The sequence below is a fragment of the Artibeus jamaicensis genome, unplaced genomic scaffold (assembly GCF_021234435.1).
Source record: "Artibeus jamaicensis isolate MK-2021 breed Jamaican fruit bat unplaced genomic scaffold, CSHL_Jam_final contig_466, whole genome shotgun sequence".
Taxonomy (NCBI): domain Eukaryota; kingdom Metazoa; phylum Chordata; class Mammalia; order Chiroptera; family Phyllostomidae; genus Artibeus; species Artibeus jamaicensis.
The window spans coordinates 18388094-18412816 of record NW_026521844.1 but is presented as its reverse complement, the minus strand read 5'-3'; the positions used below and the strand labels follow the sequence as shown (position 1 = coordinate 18412816).

At 39.5% G+C, this 24723-nt stretch overlaps 1 protein-coding gene across 1 annotated transcript in view; it reads right to left on the bottom strand.

The window, feature by feature from the left end:
- SLC9A9 (solute carrier family 9 member A9) overlaps positions 1-24723 on the bottom strand; it is a 529357-nt gene that overhangs the window by 261869 nt on the left and 242765 nt on the right. Inside the window, exon 9 of the mRNA XM_037153405.2 lies at positions 9778-9866. Within this exon, the coding sequence (XP_037009300.1) occupies positions 9778-9866 (89 nt within the window). The remainder of the gene's footprint in view (positions 1-9777; positions 9867-24723) is intronic.

Here is a 24723-nt window from a genome sequence, read left to right as displayed (position 1 = left end):
TTGTCCGGGTTGGTCTCTGGGTTGGAGAATTGACTCTATCCCTCCAAGCCATCAAACTTCCTTGGATTTAAGTTTCCTTCAGTAAAAATCTAGGTTTAAAAATTTATCTTTATAGTTCTGCCTTGTTCTGATCTTTTGGATTTTACAACTTAAAATTTTCAACTGCAATTATGTACTATGATAAGCAAACAGAAATATGTTGTTTAAAAAGTAGGTAAGATTTAATGAGAATTTATAGTACAATTATAGCTTTTCGAGGAAAAAAATACATGACAAATTTTTAAGAGAGAGTATAGTGTATGTCTTTCTTAGCTTCATTTCTCCCTGGCCCCCATACTTGATGCCTGAGAGGTACCTACTACTGAGGTTGCTGAATGGTAGCTTGTGGCTCCTACCACAGTGCGAGTTACTTGTGGAGTAAGGCTTCCAAACTAGGGGCTCACAGACCATCATTCCTTCTGGGCACTGAAGTACAATGTATTTGTGGCATGATGTGGGAGCTCCACTCTCATTAGCATTTAAAAGAGAACACCTATTAGCCGAACTACTAAATGTCCATTGTACAATATAATGCCTTTCATTGGAAAAAATCATCAGCCTAGATATAAAGAAACTTAACACTTTGCCATCATTTATCAATTCAGCCCTTCTAGGATGGTATTTTTAAAGGTACTTTGAATGAAGAAAAGAAGAAAAGTGCTAGAAATCTTGACAAAAGAAATGTAATTAAAGTTTTTTTTTAAGCAATTCTATGCTTTATGAAGATATCTTTGATCTTACTTCAGAAACCAGGAGGCAGGAGCATTGTTGCCCGTGACATTCACTCCCCCACTGTGTCTCAGAACAGGTAACTGGGACAGAACACACTTGCTTTTGTTAAAAGTGACTGAAGAAAATAGCACAAAACCATAATCAAAAACCACTGTAATGCAAATCAATAAGGCAGAGGCACACTGCAGGAAAGTCACGCGAGCAACGGAATTGTACTTGATCTTTCTTTCAGTGTCTCAGGATTACCCTAGACATTTGCTTTATGCATCCAACTCATTACATTTAAATTAATGCATCATATCAGAATTAAATAAAACCACTAATTAGCATTTATATTTCTTCTCTTTATCTTTTATCTTGAAATGTTAATGGTCATAATTCATGTATTCATTTATTTATTAATTCAGCAAGAATTTAATGAACTCCTAAGTTCATCAGAACCAAATAGTAAATTTCCATAAATTGCATATAGATCACAATATCATAAGATGTTCAATAGGGCAAAAATATGTCTAGAGCCACAGAAGATTAAGGCAAATTTAGATGGTATATATGTAACTAGTTTATCAAAAGGAAGTATGGTGAACTGTGAAGTGGATGTTATTTCCTCCAAGATGCTACCTTCATTATCTTTGTGAGGCACAGATCTGAATGTTTTTGGCGCAGATCTGACTGTTATCATCATTCCTCTGCCTAAATGCCTGAAGTAATTATTAGGCTTATAGGATACAGCTCTTCTAAATGTAGCACAGCAAGACACTGAAAGGTCCTCCTGATCCCTCAGCTCTCCCCCACACCCTTCCCTTTCCTGTCCCAGATCCTAGCAGGTCCTACCCACTTCCCCAAGGCATCTGGAGCCCCAGGCATAGAGTGCTACCTCTTTTTCTCTGGGACCTGTCACGTTCCTTTTTATTTTATGCTTTCATATATTTTTTGCCTCTTTGCTTGCATTCCCCCATGAAATCTTCATGATAACCTCCTAATTATCTTTACACCTAACTCCAAATCTCCCAGCTCACAGTCAGCATCCCCTGAACAACTTGCTTCCAGGAAACAATTCAGTCCTTTAGTTCCCATGACATGCTGTACATCCCTCTGTGTGAACATTTGCCACAGGAGGTTGTTTCTGCATGTGTGTGTCCCATCTCCCTGTGTGTGTGTGTGTGTGTGTGTGCTCCCTACTACATTAGGAGCTCCTGAGAGTGAGAACCATGTCTTATCTGACTCCGTTCCCCTGACTTCTGGCCTGCCGTGTGTTCATGTTGTGCTAGTCCACATTCAGTCTGTGCTTGAATTGAAAAGCTGGGAAGCCCTTCGTTCAGAACTTGACAGGGAGTGGTAGTAATGTAAGCTTTATGCTCTCCACCTCCAATAGGCAGCAGTCCTAGAAAAAGCCATTGCAACCACTCACTCAGGGGCAGAGAGTTTTCTAGGAAGCAGCACCCAGCCCTCATTGAATGTCTCATCCTAGCATGAACCAGGGACTTTGGTTTTTGATCACTTCTTCCTTGGATTTGGTTCAACAACTTGAAGAAAGTCTATCCAGTGATTTGTCTTCAAGATAAATAGCAAACTCTGATCTTTCATCTCCATGTACTGCAGTCTGTCACATGTGATCACTGTCCAACCCTCACCTGGGAGAAGGAGCCAGGTGTGTATCTCATGCTCCATGTCAAGTCACAAATGATTGGGTTTAGGCAGGGGTGTCCAACCTGTGACTCACAGGTCACATGTGGCCCAGTATGGCTATGAATGTGGCCCAACACAAAATCATAAATTTAATTAAAACATTATGAGATTTTTCGTGGTTACATGTCACAGTGTATTTACATGTATGACCCAAGACAACTGTATTTTTTCCAGTGTGGACCAGAGATGCCAAAAGGTTGGACAACCCTGGTTTAGAGCATGGTCCTGAAAACTCAGTTCTATGGTTCAATCATTCATTTTTACAAATGAGAAAACTGAAGCTCACAGGTGTTAAATTAAATACTCAGGGCCCCACCATCAGTCCTAAAGATGAGGAGTGGCCCAGGCCTGTGTGGTTCAGTGAATGGAGCGCTGGCCTGTGAACCCAAAGGTGCTGGTTCTGTTCCCATCCAGGGCACATGCCTGGGTTGCAAGCCAGGTTCCCATTTGGGGGTGTGCAAGAGGGTCCCCAGTTGGGGGCATGTGAGAGGTACCTGATTGATGTAGCTGATGTGGTTTCTCTCCTCTCTTTCTCCCTCTCTTCCTCTTCTTTAAAAGTAAATAAGTAAAATCTTTAAAGAAAGATGAGGAGTGAGCCTCAGCTTCATGGACTCTTAGTCCCATGTTCTTTCCACTACGTCATCTGGCCTGTACCACATTCCAGATGTCTTTCTTAAATTTTCTTACAAAATCATGTATATCATATCCAATTGAACTCCCACTGCCTTATTTTTTGTTGAAAACTTAAGTTTGGATTTTCACTGATGCTTTCTCATTCAGTGGTGATACACACTCAAAATAGCATCCGGGGAAATGGAGATAAAACAAGCATCTGGAAACAATGTGCTGTGATGAAGATGACAATGCTGGTCCATAAATGCCAGAGAAGGAGTCTCAGAAATAACGCAGAAATAGATCTACATCTGGCCCAAACTGTATTTTAGTTTAAAAGGTTAAAATGCACTACGATTGGTAGATTTTCAAAGATAATGGAATTAAATATAAAGGACTACTTGTCTGAATTAGCAGGAAGTATAATACAGATATCTAAATATTTATTCATCCATCCATTCATCCACCCACTCAAGGTTTTCTGAATAAATGATGCTAAGCCTCACAATTGCTACTATCTTGTCTATAATCAGAGGACCTTTAGTAGTAGGCAAAATAGTTTGAACTACAAAGTCAAAAAAGTCATATTCAAAGTTTGCCTCTGCCACTTGTAAGTTTTGATAAACCCTTTAACACAGGGTCTTCTCTTTTCTGCATTATTCCCAACTGCACAAAAAAAGTATTCTTTTTTTCATCTTAAAAATAAGAATTTTCTTTCAGCCTCACTTCTCCTTCTATCATTTCATTTCTCTGCCCCCATCACAGCAATATTCTTTCCAAGTACTTCTCTGTACATGCAGTTCCCAATTTCTTTCCTTCCCTTCTCTTTTGAACTTGGAGCCCTTAAAATAGTGCTTTGAAGTGAACCCTCTAGAACTGGGCTTTTATCTGACACTCCAACAACATGATTCTTATCTATGTCATCAGTAATGCATGCTCTGCACTTGACCTTTCAGAAGGATTTGGCACAATCCACCATGCTTTTTTGAAACAGTCTTTTCACTTGACTTCCAGGGCATCATACTTTCTTGGTTTTACTTGTTCTGACTGGCTACTACTTCTGTCACCTTTGTTGGTTCCCAACATCAGGCTTGGTTTTTGGATCTCTCCTCCATTATGCCCTTAGCTCATCTGGTTTCATGTTTGCAATACCATTTTCATGCCCTAAACTCCAGAATTCTATGTCTAGCTGGCTACCCATCAGCTCTACTTACTGACTGATAAACATCGCAAATGTCACAAGTCAACCCTCAGCAGTTCACCTTGCAGTCTTCCCTAGCTAATAAATGGCACCTCCAGTTTGTTAAAATTGAAATCATATCAGGCCATGTGTCACATAAAAGACTCCAGTGTTTTCCCACTTTGTTCAGCCTCTCTGTGACCCATCCCTTGTCACTGTTCTGATATTGTCTCTCATATTCTTCCCTGGTCCTCTTCCCTTCAGCCACATTCGTCACCCTGCCCCAGGTGGCTGTTATATTTGTCATCCCCAACTTCTGGACAGCTCTGCTCCAAATATACACATAGCTCTCTCTTTCACATCTTTGGAGTATCACCTTCTTCCTGAAGCCTTCCCCAGCCATCCTGTCTAAAATTGCTACCTCGCTTCCCCACACACTCATGCCTTGCTTCCTTCTCCACATCATTACTGGCCTGTGACTTATCATAGGAACACTATATATTTAGCTTGTTTATTTCGATTACTATAAAGCTCCTCTACTAGAAATATTTTTTGTTTACTCTTATCTTCTAGCGCCTTGAACAGTGGCTGACACAAAGTAGGCTCTGAACTATACTAGCTGAATGAATAAAGGTAAAAAGAGCTGCCTCTTAGGTAGAAAAGTAAATGAGATAAGTACTTCGTAAACGTTAATGCATAATAAATGTTAATTATTTAAATTCATATTATATGTTTATACATATGCATGTGTATATGATTGTTTGTTGGAAGTGAATTTTAGGTTGGAACCACAGGCAGGAAGGGGAAATTCTAGTTAAAAGGCTATGATACAGCAGCACACGGCTTTGCAAGGTAACGGCCCTGACAGCGCCCTGAAGCTTGGCCCTGATTACCAGCTCCCAGGTCTGCCTAGGGAGTGATGACACACGGGAAGAAGGGACTAGGAGGCAGGCAGGGACCTGTGTGAGTGACATTGCGGGGTTTGTATGCAGCCTTCAGGGTGAGACCTCTGGGCTCACACACCGCTGTGCACTGATGTGCATCTTGAGGATGTCTCACAGTTCTTAGTTCCTCGGGCAAGCATCAGGGCTTATAGTATTTGTCTGTCTTTAAGTTTAGGGGGCATACCCTCGAGCAAGAGAACCACTGCAAGCCCAGTGGAAAGGACTGGCACACCTGTCCATATATTCTTCCAGGCGACGCTCCGCCCTCGAAGTGCTCATCCTCACGGTGGGCACAGCACCGCCTCCCCAGTCCCTGTTACTACTCTGTGCCTAACACACACTGACGTTACATGTTTTCTCACAGGTTGAAGTAAAACAAATTCATCTACATATAAATCGTACCAATTTCAAAATGTGTTTTAAAGTGTAAATGCAGTTTTAAAGAGACCCTCTATTTTTTTAAGCTATAAAGGACACAGAGTTCTCAAAAGTCTTTGTGTTCAAATATAGCTGTTTAATTAGCTGGGATAGGCACAGTCCATGAATAAAAGTCCTTTGTAAATTACACTGCCTTTGAATTTTATAACACGCGGTTGATCTTTATGGATTCCCCCCAGACTTCACCCACTGACACCTGTCATTCCCATTAGCCTGTCCTGGGGACAGAGGCACAGAGGCTGTGTGACTGCTGCTTCTCCCACTGACAGTGAACATGAGGTGGGAGGCACAGAGGAAGACACGCCTTTAATAACTATGTGTCATCATATAACACTTTCTGAACCCTTTCCCAGTTTCAGAGAGGACCCAGCGGCCATTTCTACAACGCCTGCCTCCGCTATTCGCTACAATGTGTAATTGGTTCCCACACACAGTTTGAACTTCGTTGCTACATTGCCACAGGTGTGGCCAAGGGCCTCTGATCTGGGACGTTAATTAAAAGGCTGGATTGAATTTCTTGCAAAGTGGTAACCTCAGACTCTGTATATTATAGTGGGGAATATGTGTGCATGCATATGTATGCATATATGGGTAAATATGTATGCAACATATTCATATATTATAGGGAAAAAGTAAATAGAAAATGACAGACCCTAAACAAAAGAAATGAGGACAAGTATGAGAAGGGGGGGAAACAAAAATATATTAGGCTCCTTCTCTGAACCAGGTACCCAGTAAAGAAGGCAATAGGGGGAAAAATGGGATGCAATTACCTGGGCATTAAAAAATAATCTTTATAAAAACCTCCCACCTGAAAGGAGAGTGCCTTAAGAATGGATGCTGATGGTCCATCTGGGGAGCGCTTGTCAAGCCTTTCAGAAGTGAACAGAAGGCTGTGGGGCACTGCGGTGGCTCTGTCTTCCCTTGGCAGTGGGCTGCTGTCTCACTGTGAGATGAATTATCTCTGAGGCTCTGCTGAGCGGTCTAGATAGCATGACTTAACACTGCAGGTCCCCAAACAGAGTTCAGCTTCCCCGAACAAACACAAGTGATTGGAGAACCGGATGAGGTCAGGGAGGACAGCCCAAGATGTTTATTTCCCTTTAAACCCTAGAGAATTCTAATAGTCTTCCTAATTAAAAGGATTCTAGAAGACTATAGATTGTAAGGTTTTAGGTATTAGTATCATTTTTTTTGTTCAACTTTATTTTTAACCAGAGGCAGTTAAAATTTCTGAAGTTGCATCTTTGTGTTTTCTGATGGGCAGAGAGGCAGGGTGAACTCAAAGAATTTCTGGGTAGGTGGGAGAGAAGATCAGGCCCAGCTGAGCTTAGAATATAATAAAGAAAGCATTAAGTATCTTTTAAAATTACTGTTTAAGAATTTCTTCTCAATTATAGCTTTTGCTTAGATGTCATTTTTGTTTTCTCCACTTCTACTACCTCAATATGACATTAGATATCTTCAGCATCATTGGAGTTATTATGGCATCCTCTCTACCTTCATTTGCAGTTTGGGATGGATTATGATCATTTGGCCCTATATTCATGCTTCTTGCCATATGACTTTGCAGTGCTCTCTGACTGTGGGCTGCTGGTCTTCTCAGCCTCTTGACCTTGGGCTCAGCCATATGATTTTACTTGGCCAACAGGATATTTAGGACACGAGATGCAAGCAGAGGTTTGAAATGGACTTGCAGCCTGGAGCTTGCTCTTTGCCAACAGAAGAATGACAGACACACAGCGCTGCCTGTGCTGCTCCAGGGACCCACAGACACATGAACAGGCCAGTGAGAGAAGTGAACCCCAGTTCTATTGCACTCAAAAGAATTGAAACTGCCTTGGCTGGCGTGGCTCAGTTGGTTGGGCATCATCCTGCAAACCAAAAGGTTGCGGGTTTGATTCCTGCTCAGCCCACATGCCTGGGTTGTGGGTTCAGTCCTTAGTCAGGGTGTGTGCACAAAGCAACACATCAATGTTTCTGTTTCACACTGATGTCTTTCTCCCTCCTTTCCCCTCTCTCTGGAATCAATTTAAAAAACAGAAGAAAATTTTAAAAAGACTTGAACCCTGCAGATATGTGAAAAATAAATGTTTATCACTGGATACCACTGGAGTGGTATGGTTGGTTGTTTGTCGCACAGCAAAAGCTCACTGATAAAAACACCGTGTGGTTCATGCTCCTGTTATCTGCCAGAGTGATGGTTCTAAAATGGAAACCCAACTGTCCTAAACGAGTCTGTCTGAGAACCTTCAGTGACTTCCTGTTGTTGGCTGAATGGTATCCTCCCCAAATTCCTGTCTTGAAGTCCTAACCAGCAGCGTGTCAGAGTGTGACCTTACTTGAAAACAGGGTCATTGAAAATGTAAAATGTAATTAACTGAGTTAAAATGAGGTCATGCTGGAGTAGGGTGGACAGCTAATCTAATATGAACGGTGTCCTTAAAAAGGGGACATGTGGAGACAGACGTGCTCACAGGGAGATGCCACGTGAGCATAACAGCAGATACCAGGATGATGTGTCTAGAGGCCCAAGGGCACAGAAGACACTGAGAAAACCACCAGATGCTAGGAGACAGACTAGAAGGGATTCGCCCTCACAGCCCTCAGAAGGAAATAGTTCTACCAAAACTTGAACTTAGTCTTCCAGCTCCAAAACTGTGAGATGCGAATTTCTGTTATTTAAGCTACTCCCTAGTACCTTTAGGATAGAGTCTAACCTCCTTCACAAGGTATGAGAGTTTTTCTTTTTTTTATTTTAAAATTATAGTTGACAATATTAACTTCAGATGTATGACATAGTGATTTGACATTCATATACCTTACACTGGGATCACCACACTAAGTCTAGTAATCACCTCTCACCATGCAAACTCATCACAATGTAATTTACTACATTCTCCTTCACCTTTTTCTCCCATCTCCCCGGCAGCCTCCCCTCTGGCAACCATCAGTTTGATCTGTTTCTATTGTGTGTTTTTGTTTTGCATGTTCATTTGTTTGATTTGTTTAAATTCTAAATATAAGTGAAATCATGCACTATTTGTCTTTCTCCATCTGACTTATTTCACTTAACATATTATCTTCTAGGTCCCTCCATGCTGCCACAAACAGCAAGATTCTATTTCTATTTTTTATTGCTGAGTCATATTCCGCTGGAAGTTTTTTCATAAGGTGGTCTCTGGCCACCCCTTTGGTTTCATCCATCACGTATCCTGGTAGCTTCAGCCTTACCCCATTCTTTAGCCACACAGAACTATTTAAAGTACTTCCATCAACTCCTTTAGAGCTTTTGTCTCTCCCGTAATTTTTTCCTCAAATGCTCTTCCTGCTACCTTCCAATCCCCCAGTGGATTCCACAAAATTCACCTAATTAACTTCTATTTGTATTTCAAACTCCAGATGAGGCATCATTTCTGGAAACTTTCTCCTCACCTTCCCAATCCTAATGACTAGAGGATGCTTATTGAATGCTCCCCAAATACCCTATGTAGATATTTCAATCATAGTTTATTACATGTCTTTATCAACTGACTTGATAATGAACCTCTTGAAGGCAGGGTCACGTGCTACCTGTCTCTTTGTTCGTACAACCTGGTGCAGTGCTTGACACAGAGGAGCTGTGCAGCAATGTTTGTGGAACGGATCTGGAGTGTTCTTGTGCCAACATCCAAGCAGAAGTGTTTGTGGCCTTTGGGAGGTGTGTTCTCTTGTCTGACAACTGGCAACTGAGTTTACTTGGACGCAAAAGCACCCAATTAAAAACCGAACATCACTTTCTTATTCTTCTTCATTTCTTTTTCTCTGCAGAACTACAGAGTCCCACATGCTTTATGATGCTTTTAGATGTAAGTGACTGTGAATTATTACTGGCTGTGGGCCTTTCATCTTCAAGACTGACAGTCTACAGTCCACATCTCTCAGGAGGGAGAGATTATTATAACTATATTTTTGCTTACCAAGAGAATTGTTAATGGTTATCCTGGAGGGGAAAAAATCTATAAATATCCAAACTTTAATGAAGCCTTAAGCTTACTTGCTTCCTTTACTAATGAAATTCTTTCTGAGTGCACTGCCAGAATTGCTATATAACCATTACACTGAAAAAAAAAAGACACAAAGCCGGTAGCAAATTTTTTTTACCTGTTTAGTCCTCATTTTGGAATCCAGCGACAGATTGTTGTAGGTATAATGTGCCTGTGTGACTCCACAGAAGAGAACAGCCACTATCCCTGAAATTCAAAAACATACCAGTTAAAACCAATTTTCTTTCTCATCTGTGTCAAAGGGTAGGCCTATCCCAGCTAAGAGAAGATGAATTTTGTGTCAGTAGAGTTAAAACAGCTAGTAATTACTATGATAATGAAGTCAGGTAAAGTTTGCTACTTGCTTTAAACATGGGCCTGACAAGATTAAATCTAAATAAAAGTATTAAGAAGTAAATTCCTCTTGAGGATAAATGATTCTCCTGGTCACGAGTTAGGAAAGTTATACTTGGAAAAGCATAAACAAAAGACTGTGGCCAACTCTTTGTGCCAACTGCTTTGCTGCATTTTATTTTAAATGCTGGCACATTTGCCCAGATACTTTCTTTCCATTGGGCACTTTGAGGAATCCACAGACGTTCCCACCACAGCATAATTTAGTCGTAAAAACTACAAGTCACAAACATGAGAAATCTAAAATGGTTTTGTTGCCCCTGCCAATGACCTTAACTTGCCAAGTGAGAACAAGAGGCCTTATTACACCTCACTTCGAATGCTACATGAAGCTACGCATACACAAGATGCTCCCTGGGGGCGGGGAGGGTGGGATAGATCTGTCTCTGTGCTGGGGTGGAGAAGTGGTCAGGGCTGCAGTCTACTCTGGATTAAATATTCTGTTGATGATGAGGAATTGGGCATAGAAGAGGGCTTTGAGAAAAACACAAGATGTAAGTATTCTTCAACTCAGACCAAGGGGATTTAGCTGAATTTTAAGTAGCAGAATCTTTCAACTAAAAACACTCAAATTAAATGTGGATGATTCTTCAGAGTATAGAGTTATGTGAGCTGAGCACTGACATTCCCAATAAATGTGCAATAAAGAATTTTAAAGAACCAAGCATATTTTCAATATGTAGACTTTATTCTTCTATTTATATATTGGTTATTTGGGGGATTGGCTTTGGATAAAACATTATTAAGACCTATTCACCTGACACTAGTGCCTAGACAGTTATATTACTTACTTCTTTTTAATAATATGTCTCACAATTATATGCAAAAGATGAAAGCAACTAGAAATTTTTGCCAAGAAATATATATGCAGTATGCATTTCTATAGATCTTTGGGTACTATCTCAATTTCTTAGCCTCTCTTCAAAAAATTGAAGAAAAAAATGCTTATAAAATGTTATATTTTAATCTTCACAGAATTTCTATTAAAAACAACCAATATCAGGGAAACTTTTAGAGTACTGAGGCTGGTCAAGAACTTTAGGGCACAAGGATGATTGCCATGAATGTTGTTTGCTAGCAAATGTTTTTCTTTCCTTCTTTAAAAATGTAATTTATCTATCTCTGTTGATTCTTTCATCTGTTGGAAATGTTTCCAGATGAGGCTGACATGGCCGTCTCACGGTGGTGGGAACATTATGACTCTATGCTGATCTGGGGAGACCTGGAGAATAAAAAGGGTGGGAGTGCACAGACGCGTGCTGAGAACAAGAAGTCACACAGAAGTGTTCCGTGGGAAGAAGAGGGGACTACGTCATCCTAACGCCCATTGTGGGCCAAGACTTCACTTGTTTTATTTACAGCATTTAATTTACTTCACTGATTTATTATCTCACAACAGGCTTAGCATGATTAGGTTAATTAGCTTCTCCCACTGCCTTCTCTTTCTTACTAATACCTTCTCTGTTCTTCCTGCTACTCAAGGCCAGAACTTGGGGGTCACTGTTTACTTTTCCTCTCTTTGTACATTAGTGATTTTGTTGGCTTGTCCTTTGAAACTTACCCCAAACCTAACCATTTCTCACCACTTCCACCCCCAACCCCATTTTATCAGCCACCATCATTTGTTGTCTAGATTATAACAATAGACTCTTAATTGTCCCCCCACTTCCCCTGTTGCTCCCCCATTACATACATATCTCTTCTTCAGCAATAGTGATTCTTTTAAGACAATTTAGATCATATCAGTCTTTGGCTCAAAGTTTTGTAATGGATCTCACAGCTGAAAGACCCTGCAGGATCGGGCCCTGCTCCCTTCTCCCCTGTCCACGGTGTCTGATCCATTCCTATCGTTCTCCCCACTGTGCCGTACTGTCCCCACTCAGGGTGTTCCACTGCAGTGCCCGTGCACTTCCGGATCCCACTGTGTGCAAACTCGTCTCCACACACCCACATAGCTCCCTTCTTCCCTTAAGATGTGACATTACTGGACAGGCCTTCTCTATGCTCTCTATAAAAATGACCCCTCTCATCATTCCCTACTTGCCTATTTTGTTTTATTTTTCATTTCATATTATGTACTGCCATCTAACATTTGATGTATTTATGTGTTTTTGCCTTCCTGCTCTGCAATGAAAAGCTCATTGAGTGCAGAGGGATTCGTTGGTCTCCAATCCTGGCAGCAATGCCAGGCACGTGGTAGGCACTCAGCAGTTATTTGAATAAACATAGGAACATTGCTATCCCCATGTAATAAGTAATAAACTCAAGTAATTTATTTAAGGTCACTTTGAAAGTGGCCTAGCTGAGATTCAAATTTCCACAAAGGCCCTATATTATTCTGCCTGTATTAGACCATTTGTGAGTGTCTTAAGGTAATCTTAGATCATCTAAAAATATCAATTCTGATGTCCCTGTGAAATAATCAGAGATTTGATGATGAGGATTGCATCTCTGAGCTAGCTGGGTATCTTGTTTGAGAACATTTTCCCTAGTAGCTTCAATGGTTTTTGTGTCCTTGCTTCCATTGGAACACTAGCCGGCCATGTTTCTGCTGGGACTTTGCGTTCTGTATAAATATATCACATAAGCAATGAACAATGAAGAGAGTGCCTATGCAACCAGAGGCTTGATGCTGTAATTAAAATAAAACAACTACATTGATCTCTGTCTTAGCATACATAATCATAACTTTATACCTTGGTACTTATCTTACACAAAACACTGTAATTAGCATGACTTTTATAAGCCACAACACATTTTGAAGATGTCTCATCTAAATACATCTATTAGTTATCAAATTTTCTGCCATTTAAACAGACTCAGAGTTGACAGTTTTCTACCTTATGAGAGTGCATTTTAGTGGTCACTGTATTTTTACATGTCTATGAGTGCTCACACTGGTGCCACTGGCATGTGGGGCCCTAGACAACTCTCGTGCATGCTCTGGGTCTCCAGTCTCAGGCATACAAATGAGGGGGAGGGGACCAAATGCTTTTTGGGCCAATCAGCAAACTAGTGTCTCAGCTCCAAATTTATGACCCTAGGCCCACTCTGGGACTCTGGGCTGGGGCCCTGCAGACCACACCCTTCTTTCCCTGGGCCTGTTGTGCTCTGCCAGTGTGTAGCCCCAGAGGGAGGAAGGCCAGGCATGTGGGAGAAAAGGGTCTGCACCAGAGCTTGCCAGCTGACTTTAGCTCACAGACCACCTTCATGGGACCCTCTCAAAGAAAGCAGAAGCAGCTAGGCAATGTTTTCAGAGGTCTGGGTCCCTGCTCAGTGGTTTTCTCTTAGGAGCTTCTAGATTTTCTTCCCTTTACCCTTCCAGTGTCAGGGGTCACACACTTGCTTCTGTGAATACTACTTATGTGTTGCTTCAGCATCTCTTATTTACTTCAGCTCTCTGCTGCATGCATCCCCAATTCCCAGCATTACATTCTGTCATTAGCCAGCCAGTTCCTCTTTTCCTGACTGAATCTTTACCAGCCGTTTCCTGTGGGTCCCTTCTCATTCTAAACCTTGATGGTTCTCTGAAGCTATTGATGATTTATCTGGAAATAAGACCCAACCTGTATCCTCCTGTTATAACTGGGACCGTGGGAGATGCCAAAGGCAGCTGAGGTGCCATGCCAAGTTCCAGAGGAGTGCACTCAGTCTTATTTCAATACTACCTACGTTTGGAATTGGTATGTTTAAAAAGTGACGTGAAGTCGAGCCACTAGATTGGAATAAGTGGCTGGGGGGTGAGAGTAAGTTAGGTCTAGAACTATGAAAGAAGCACGACCCAGACTTTGACGTGTGTCTTCTTATCCCCAATTGCACGATCTTTCCAAAGTGTGAGTGCTGTTCCACAATGGAGTGGCTGACTTAAGGTGCAAGAAGTTCCCCATCATTTGAAATGTTTGGGTTCAATGAGCATCTGTAAGACCTGGTATAGAAAAATTTTTTTCTTAAACTAGAAGTTTGAATATACTCTAATTCTGTGGGTCTGTTATTTTCCTATACAGTATTTTTATTAATTTACTAGGATTACTATGTAATCCTATGTAATTACTATGCTTTTAAGTCCAGGACTAGGAAATAATATTGATTCTAAGTGAAACCCTTAAACATTTAAAAATATATATTATATTAATTATGCTACTACAATTGTCCCATTCCCTCCCTTCACTCCCCCCCACACTGCACACACCCTCCCACCCACTTTTCTCCCTTTTAGTTTATGTCCATGTATCATACTTATAAGTTTTTTGGCTTCTACATTTCCCTTATTATTCTTACCCTCCCCTTGTCTATTTTCTACCTACCATCTATGCTACTTATTCTCTGTACCTTTTCCCCCTCTCTTACCCTCTGTTGATAACCCTCTATGTGATCTGCATTTCTGTGGTTCTGTCCCTGTTCTATTGCTTGCTTAGTTTGTTCCTGTTTTTGTTTAAGGTGTGATTGTTAATAATTGTGAGTTTGCTGTCATTTTACTGTACATTTTTTTTATCTTCTTTTTCTTAAATAAGTCCTTTTAACATTTTACATAATAAAGGCTTGGTGATGATGAACTCCTTTAAATTGACCTTATCTGAGAAGCACTTTATCTGTGCCTCCATTCTAAATGAAAGCTTTGCTGGATAGAGCAATCTTGGATGTAGGTCTTTGGATTTCATGGCTTGGAATACTTCTTTCCAGTGCCTTCTTGCCTGTTAGGTCTCTTTTGAGAAATCAGCTGACAGTCTGATGGGAACTCCTTTGTAGGTGACTGTCCCCTTATCTCTTGCTGCTTCTAGGATTCTCTCCTTCATTTTAATCTTGGGTAATGTAATTATGATGTGCCTTGGTGTGTTCCTCCTTGGGTCCAACTTCTTTGGGACTCTCTGGGCTTCTTTGACTTCCTGGAAGTCTATTACCTTTGCCAGATTGGGAAAGTTCTACTTATTATTTGTTTAAATAACTTTTCCACTTGTTGTTCTTCCTCTTCTTCTTCTGGTACCCTGATAATTTGGATGTTGAAATGTTTAAAGATATCCTGGAGGTTTCTAAGCCTCTCCTCATTTATTTGAATTCTTGTTTCTTCATTCTTTTCTGTTTGGTTGTTTCTTTCTTCCTTCTGGTCCTCTTCATTGATTTGAATCCCAGTTCCCTTCCTATCACTATTGGTTCCCTGTACATTTTCCTTTATTTCACTTAGCACGGCCTTCATTTTTTCATCTAATTTGTGACCAAATTCAACCAATTCTGTGAGCTTCCTGATCACCAGTGCTTTGAACTGTGCATCTGATAGGTTGGCTATCTCTTGGTCACTTGGTTGTATTTTTTTCTAGAGCTTTGTTTGATCTGTTCTTTCATTTGGGCCATTTTTTGTACTTCTTGGCCAGAAGTGCACTTTGGGGAAACTTCCAGCCAAATGGAAGCATAGGTTGACACACTGTGCTTTCTCAAACAACCAAAAGAAGGACAACAACAATTTTAAAAACAAAAAAAGCTAGTACCAACAGCAAATTGACCTGTATGGAAGTCTGACAACCAGGGAGTTAAAGAAGACACAATCATCCAGACCAGTAGGAGGGGTGGAGTCGGACAACTGGGGTGGAGAGGACTTGCAGCGCAGTGGTGGCTAGCAGACCTAGTGAGGCAGCGGATCGTGGAACATAGTGTGGTATGCAAGGTGGTGGGCAGATAAACCAGGTGAAACTGGGGACTGAGACAGACCGTGCAACCCAGGGTCCCAGCGCAGGAAAATAAAGCCTTAAAACACTGATTGAAAACACCTGTGGGGGTTGAGGTGCTGGGAGAAACTTCTAGCCTCACAGGAGATTTTGTTGGAAACCCACTGGGTACTAGAATGTACACAAACCCACCCGCACGGGAATCAGGACCAGAAGGGACCAATTTGATTGTGGGTAGTGGGGAGAGTGACTAAAATCCAGTAGAGAGTGGAGCAAGTGCCATTGGTCCCTCTCAGACCCCTGTCCCACATACAGCATCACAACCCAGCAACTGGGTTACCCCACCCCGGTGAACACCTAAGGCTCTGCCCCTCACTACATAACAGGCATGTCTAGATGAAAAAATGGCCCTTTAAACATTTTTAATAGAGGCATCCCAACTTTCTCAAAAAGTAAAAACAAAATAAATTTGTAGACTTTCAAATATTGTTTTAATTTTAGACAACCTTTCTAAACTAAAAAATTTAAAAATATCATTGCCATACCTTTCAATCATAAAAAAACTTTAAAAAATAAACTTATTTTATTGAGGTTTAAAGATAAACTCAATGTATTTTCAGGTAAAAATACATTGAAAATGATGAATTCTGATGTCCGTGTCCGAGTGACTTCCCTTCTCCTTCTTCTCCTTCTTCCTCTTCCTCTTTCTCTTCTTTTTTTTCTTCTTTCTTCTGCTGTTCCTTAACTCTTCATCTTTCTTGTCCACATCACACCCAGGCTATACTTAATTTAAAGCTGTGTTTCCTATACACTGGAAGCTATGTGACCTACCTGGAAGCTCAACTATGGCCCAAGAATCTGCATTAGGCAGGAGATATATCAGAACTATACTTAATGCCTCTGAAGTGTTAATGTATACCAGATCACCTGGGGATCTTGTTGAAATTCAGATTCTGCTTCAGTAGGATTGGAATAGAGCCCACGATTGTGCATTTTGTACTACCAGGGACATCCATGTTACTTGCTGGCCTTAGCATCATATTTTGAGAAGCAAATCTCTGTACTAAGTATTAAGTCACCTTTTCTATGGCTTGGCCTTGACCTTGTGTGGTCATAAGAAGAGACTTCCACCATATTATTGCCTGTTTAGCATTTGGGACAATTAAAAGACAGCCCCAGAGGATCAACTCACTTTTTTTACTACCATTTTTTATGGCTTATAAATGTCTTTTTTGAGCTATAAAAATGTTTTTTAATTATATTTTTGTATATTATTATCCATACTTTCTTTCTGTGATTTTCCAAAATTGACACAATTCTATGAAGTAATTTTAGCTTCCTGGAAGAATTAACTACTAAGGACATTTGAAGAGTTTAAAATTTTGTTCTTTATTTTAAAATTATTCATTTTTAATCCCAGCAATACTAGAATGTGAAGGAAATTACTCACATGGAATAAAGTTGATAATATATTTTACTATTTAATAGTTCAATAAAATTTCCCCTCCAAAAGTAAAGCAAACAAATCATAGTCTTTGATCACAATGCTATAAAATTATAAATGAATAAAAAAGTATATGTACATAAATATATCCAGGAGGGATTTTTAGCTGCATTCTTCTAAATAAAATTAAAGCTGAAAATGGAAGTAAATGATTTTTATCAAGATAAAATGAGTTTTATCTTAAAATAAATAACAATAAGTATATGGTACATTCCTTATCAAAATCAATGTGGTATTCCTACTGATGTTTTCCTCTAGGATTTTTATGGTGTCATGGCTTATATTTAAGTATTTTATCCACCTTGAGTTTATTTTTGTGTGTGGTGTAAGTTGGTGATTCAGTTTTATTTTTTTTGCATGTAGTTGTCCAGATCTTCCAACACCATTTGTTAAAGAGGCTATTTTTATTCCATTTTATGCTTCTGCCCCCTTTATCAAATATTAATTGATCATAGAGACTTGGGTTTATTTCTGAGTTCTCTATTCTGTTCCATTGGTCTATGTGTCTGTGCTTATGCAAGTACCAGACTGTTTTGATTACAGTGGACTTGTAATACATTTTGATATCAGATATTGTGATCCCTCCTACTTTGTTCTTCTTTCTCAAAATTTTTGCAGCACAATTTATAATAGCCAAATGCTGGAAGCAACTTAAGTGCCCATCAGTAAATGAATGGACCAAAAAACTGCAGTACATTTACAGGATGGAATACCACACAGCAGAAAGAAAGGAGTTCCTATCCTTTGCCACAGCATGGATGGAACTGGAGAGCATTATGCTAAGTGAAATAAGCCAGGCAGTGAGGGACAAATACCATATGATCTTACCTTTATGTGGAACCTAACCAACAAGACAAACACGCAAGCAAAATATAACCCGAGACATTGAAATTATCAACAATCTGACAGTAACCAGAGGGGAAATGGGAGGTTGGGAAAGCAGGGAAGGGATTTCAGGAATAGCTATAAAGGACACATGGACATAACCACCAGGCGGATGGAATCAGGGGAGGGAGGTGGGGATTGCTGGGGTGGGGATGGGAAATGTAGACAACTATACCTGAAAACAATAAAATTTAAAAAGAAAAACAAAACAAAACCAATGAGGTAAAACCAAAGGATTATTCAGAAGAAAGTTTATAGTCTTTGTGAATTCTATTAGCAAAAAATAAAAATAAATGGACTACTTCCCTCAAGAATCTAGACAAGATACATTACAATGGACACAAAGACAGTATAATTAAAAACTTAATAAAGAGAAGCAGTAGCCAAAAAGAAGGTTTAAAACTAGATTTGGTCAGTAACACTAAGAGTTATAAAATGACAGTACGCCTGTCTCCCAGGCTGGCCCCTCGGGCCTCCGCTCTTCCCAGGCCGCTGCTTTCTGGCTATGGCTGCAGGGAGGAAATGGGTGATGTTGCTAATGGCTTTGCCCATTGAGGCTCAGTTTCCACATGTGGTAGCACCTGTCTGTTATGAGTATAAAGCAATATAATAGATATTAAAATGCTTTATAAATTAAACACTAAGTAAGTAAATATTAAGTTTTACTATAAAATTACTAGAAGTAGAGAAAGGGAGATGACATGAAAAGAAGGAATTACTTAGGGAAGCTCACTCCACAGATGAACACCGCAACATTTCCTGTTTCACGAGTTACGGAGGAAGCAACGCGAAGCATCCATACATGTCTCCCACATCCTGTGCCCTTAATCATTATTTGATGCTTTTTCTTCCACCTTAAGTCCTGAATCAAGGGAAAGCTGGTGAAACTGTACCCCTTACTCCTAGTAATCCAAATTTAGACCACTCTCAGTAATACTACATTCAAGGTACCAGATTTTTACAAGTTAGTTTGGGTATCTGCTATTCATCCACTGAAATGCTATTTACCTACTGAGGTTACTCAATGAGCAAAGCACAGGTTCTGGCTGTGGGGATGCAGGGATGCATAAACCCAGTCCTAGACCTCATGCAGCTTTGTGTGTCCGAGAGGCAGCATGTGCACAAAGACGTGTGAGAGCAGGTAGAATAAACTAGGTGACAAGCCCATAGGAATTCTGGGAGGGAGTGGTTTCTTTGGGGCTGGGGAAGATGAGAGAGAGATGGGGAGAGTTTTCTTAAAGGACCAGAATCATTTGGTCCTCTTTAAAGATAAGAAGAGTCTGGGAGTCCAGAGTAGGGAATTCAATGTGAATGAAGGGAGAGATATCAGAGCCTATGGAGTATATAAGAGAAATATGCAGTTTACCAGGATACTTTAGGTTTTAATTTATTATAGGGAATGAGTACAAATTGAATTAATGATTGCATTTTTAAAATATAAAACTTAATAGAAGCAACTAATATACTCTATGCTCAAAATGTTCAAATTAATATTAGGAGAAAAGTATTTCTCTGAAATGTTTTATTAGTACTATAGTATTCACAAAAATTAGAAATAACAAATGTCTAGTATATCTTCTTCTGGCAAAAAAATTACTTCATTTTCTTTCCCAGCAAAAGTAAAAACTGATCATTCTATTTCCATCTGTGCTGGAAAAACAAGCAGTCATTAAATGCAACTATTATGCTTGTCTAAAGCCTCAAATTCAAGTTGTATTCATGAGGTCCTGTGTCAATGACAAATGAAACCAAGTGCACACATCTGGGTTTGCAGGGAGTAGGGCACACTAAAAAATATTTGAGATATAAAATAAATAAGGAACTCTGGAAGAAATCAAGAAGGGCCCTAGAGAAAATGAGAGTGTGTGACTCATGCACGTGCACAAGATTGCCTTTTGGTGTCTGCACAGTGAGACTTCAGTGGTAGGCAAGATCCCCGAAGGGCTGGCTGCAGGGACTCCTTTATGCAATTTTGAACAAGAACTAGAACCAGCACTTTACAACCCTAGCTAAAGTTGCTGTTTGAGAAACCACGAAGAGGTACACAGTTAAATTCCAATTAATTGGCAAGCGAAGAAACTCAGGAAACAGCACAGGGTGGCCCACAATTCCTTGCAAAAACTAGTGATTCTGCTAGCAAGTAAATTCATTATAGTGAGACGTATTTCAGAGTACAATTCATGCATTTTGGTTGAGTACCATTTACACTGTTCTCCTTGATTCTCACTTCTGCACACTCTCGCAGAAGTACTAACAAATTCTGTATATGCACGGGTATAAACATGCTTATATGATTAAGGTTCAATGTCTGATTGTAAATTAGATAAGAAAACTGTACTACACTGTATGTCAGGAGGTCTGCAATGTATTGGTCGTGGTTCACACACTTAACTAGTTGGCTGACAGGAGGAATTTAAAGTCATTGCCTACTCTATAGTTTTCTTCTCAGTGAAGGAAAGAAGATGGTCTGCATTAGCATTCTTCAAACTTGGGTAAACAACACATCCCAATAAGGCTGGAACACAATATAAGAACATCATAATTTTTTATTAGAATTTCTGTGTATTCTAAAGTATATAAGTACCCTTGTGGGACAAAAAAATACCTATGCTTGTATGCATATAATAAAGCTTTTATTATTTTATTTTGCCAGTAAGGGCCAAGAAACTGGCAAATGCTGCTCTAGGTGACCTAGATGATCTAGATGACCTAAGCATCTTCCAACCTTAAATGTCTGGGATCTGAATGGTTCAGTTATTACGTTTGCTTCAAGGTCTGCATAGATGGGTTTGAAGACCCATCTATGGGTCTACTCATGGCCCACAGCTTCATGTTGACTCCTGGATAACTGATGTGTCTCCCCCTTGACCTAGATCTCCTCAAGGGCTGCGTCTACCACTTCCCACTTCCTATTGTCCTCAAGCCCATGACAAAGCCCAGAAGATATCCGGTGCTCAAATGTAAAATTGTCAAAGGAATCAATCTCTATTTCAAGAAATATTTATCTGCTTTGAAAAGAGAATGCAGGAGAATTTAGTTTTTGATCCTCACAGATGAATATTTATCTGGATTTACTAGTGGCAGAGTCCATTTCTTCTAATATCCATATTTTCTTATTCGATGGTACTGTTATTGATAACATTATTCAGGAGTCCTTTTCTCATTAAAAGTTGATGAAGTCTTCAGATATGGAAGCTGAAAAATAAATGTCTGTCACGTGGAGCATAATTTCTTTGACATTAAATACAGACTTGAAGGGTTTCTAAGATTGGGGAATATTGCATTTTTTGGACAGAAAATATTGATTATGTCATCAGAATATGGAAGGAGAATGAGTGAGAAAGAAAAAAATGTCTTGCTCTCAGATGGTACTCTGAGGGGCTTTAAGGTTGATGGGTTATTTTTCCACACCACACTTTTATTTATTTTTTGATCTAGTAAAAAGAGACATTTCTGACTGGTTTTCTATCACCACCATTATACAGGAACCTGGAACTAAGAAGTCAAAGATTTAATGAAATTAAGTGCTCCTTCAGGGAATATAAAAGATTCTAAGATTCCAAAGAGTACAATTACTGTCTACTTTGCCATATTTGGTAACACTACAGTTGGCAGATTAATCATGAGTCTGTGAAATATAAGAACATAAATGAAGAAAATAGTACAGATCTATTCTTATTACTGGTTTCTCCAAGGCAGAGCATAGGCATGTATTTTAGAATTACTTAATGTCCATGTTGCAAAGTTAATAAATTTCCATTAGTGACTATTAATGCTAATTAACAACGTCTGGAGAGGAAAACAATCCCTTTTCACTTAGATCCCTGCATTCCATCTCAAATGTTGGTGTTCTTTAGGCTGCACCCTTCTTTTCAGTTTTCGTTTCCTTGGAGTCAGCTGCCACACTTAAACCATCGTCACCTAAGTCTCTAATCAGCATCCTCACCCCAGACACCTATGTCCCATTGTCCACTGTAGCTTTCCATGGGGAGTTTCCATACTTGTGTAATAGCCCCATGATTTTTTTTGAATGAACTCATTTTTGTGTCTCCCTTTCTACTACATGTATTCATTCACTGTATTCTTCATTTTGAGAAAAAAAAAAGCATTGATTCAGTTGGGGACCTGAGAATTATCCCTGACTTCTTTTTCTCCTTCACCTACCTACGTGTTGTACATTTGTGCCACCTGTCTTCTGACAATTTTCTACATGCTCATGCAGAATATAGATTCTTACAAACGAAAGAACTTTATCTTTTTCCCTCAGCCTTCTGGCACTGTGAGGAGAGGTTAAATGACTTGAAGCATTTACAGTGAAGAAAGCAGGGGTAAATTTGTCCACTACTTAAGTTACATGTGCAAAGTTGTTTGAATATTGAAATGATGAGCTATTTGGTTCAAGAAAGTGCAGGTGTGAGTTAATGAGTTATTATGGGAGGAGATGTATTTTACACCTGTGTTTACGGAAATGGCATCGTTGAATGTTTGCTTTTGGTTCAGTGTATGGGATAACTAATCTCCTTGAGAATTTTGGGTGGCTCTTACTACAGCTTGAATGCTTAATATTTTGAGTCTCCAGGTTTTATTTTTTTGCTTGGAAAACCCTCAGTGTACCTCATTTGTTGGTGAATTATTAGTTAATTAAGTTGGATTCGCATAGTCCTTTCAATGTGAAAGCAAGATCAGTTTTATGCTAAGAGAAGTTGGTTAATGACAAGTACTTAGAAGCTCAAACTGGCCAGATTTGTTTTAAGAAACCTTTCAAACTAAGTCCCCTCCTGGTGATTTGTTTTATTTACTGAGATCTAGAAGCATACTTCCCATCCAGTCGTGCAATGCATCAGTGGCAAGCCAAATGAGGCACATTCACCTCTGAGCTAAAAGCCTTCTTAAAGAGTCCGGGACAAATTTTTGCCAAGCTGAGAAATGATATAGAGATGGGAAGTAATGAACCAAGTTACTTATTTAGATCAACTGAAGTCTTGATCCATGTCCAGTAATAGCCATTTCATTTGGCAATCTTTCCTCCTTGTCTATTGTAAAAAAGAAAGCCTTTCCCAAGTTCTCCTTCTCCTAACTACTTAGTACTTACTCTGCAAAAGCCTTTCAAGAACTGACCTAATGGAGAAGCAGGACCTGAGCTTCCAAGTGTTGGTTTTTCCTTATCACAACCATGTAATAGGCCTGTGTCACATGAGATCAACAGGACATTCCTGGGTGATGCGACTGAGATAAATTATTTATGTTGTGCTTGATACTTGCTGTGCTGAGTGTTCCTCTCCATCAGATATCTTGGTTAATTCCTTAAGACTGACCACACCATCACTTGTTTTTGCCTGGTTATGTATAAAATTGTTTTCAGAGTTTTTATTTCTAGAATCGGGCTACAAAGCCCAATAGCAAAAAGAATCAAGAGGGTTTTTTTTTTTTTCAGATTTTCACATGGCTATTTTCTTAAGTGGAAATGATTCTACACTGAGTAAAGAGTGAGCTATAGTTTTTACCTTTTTTTATGAGAACATGAGGTATGCCAATGGCCTGCCTCCCTTTTCTTTCCCTCCATTGGACATAAAATATGCCCAGGAATCTAAAAATGGAAGCTGCCTTTGACAGCAGTGCCTGGAAGCAGAGAATCATTAGACATGGTGTCAATGTTACCATTAGAAATAATTCTTTGGGTGTTTAATGACAGTCCCTGAGAGTTTGCTTCTGGCAAAAACCTGACCCCCAAAGCCTCAGCTGGGAAATAGAATACAAAAATGAATTTTCAAATAACCTGTCTAGCAGTGCTTTTTGGTTATCTTTACAAACTGAAAAGCAGCTTCTATGACAGGATTCAATTTCATTAGAGATTATGCTATTAATAATACTGCTGAATTATTTTCAATATTCAATTTAAAATAATGGCTTAGTAACCTCAAGACTTTTGGAAAATAATCCTCTGCACAAGAAAAATTCTACTTGATCAGAAATTAGGGATGCATGTGTATCACACACTTCAGAGAGAGAATACCTTGGGGTCATGCATTTGCTCAAAAGCCACATTTGTTCACATACAATGTCCTTCCATTACAATGTCCTTTGTGTTAGCAGTGAAGAAAATTAAATGATACCAATTAATAGAAGGACTTATTGCAATTCCTCAGCAAGTCAGCAGAAAAGCCAGAAACCAGGGACATACCCCTCAGTGGTTGATTTTTTAAGTAGGGCAGATACATCCACACACATTTGCTTCTTTCTGTGCTCTCCCTGCTTGTGGGGACTCCCAAAAGCCCATTTCTAGCTAGAAATGGGATCTCATCCTTTAGAAAGTATTTTTACTTCAACATTTGACATTTTGCTCAGTCTTCCCAAAGAAGAGTTTTCTCAAACTGTACTTCTACATTTCCAGTAGCAGAAAATTGGACTCCTGGGTGTAGAAATATCAACTCTCATTTGCATGTCTAAAAGTCACTTGTTTCCATAAAACTAAGTTCTTCTCTGTGACTATTGAACATTTGCAGGTGCAATTTTCAAGAGATGGAGATGATGGGCCTGCAAATGTGGCCCTTGAAGTAAAAGATGATCAAAAATAAATCAAATGATCATCATCAAATTAGTAACA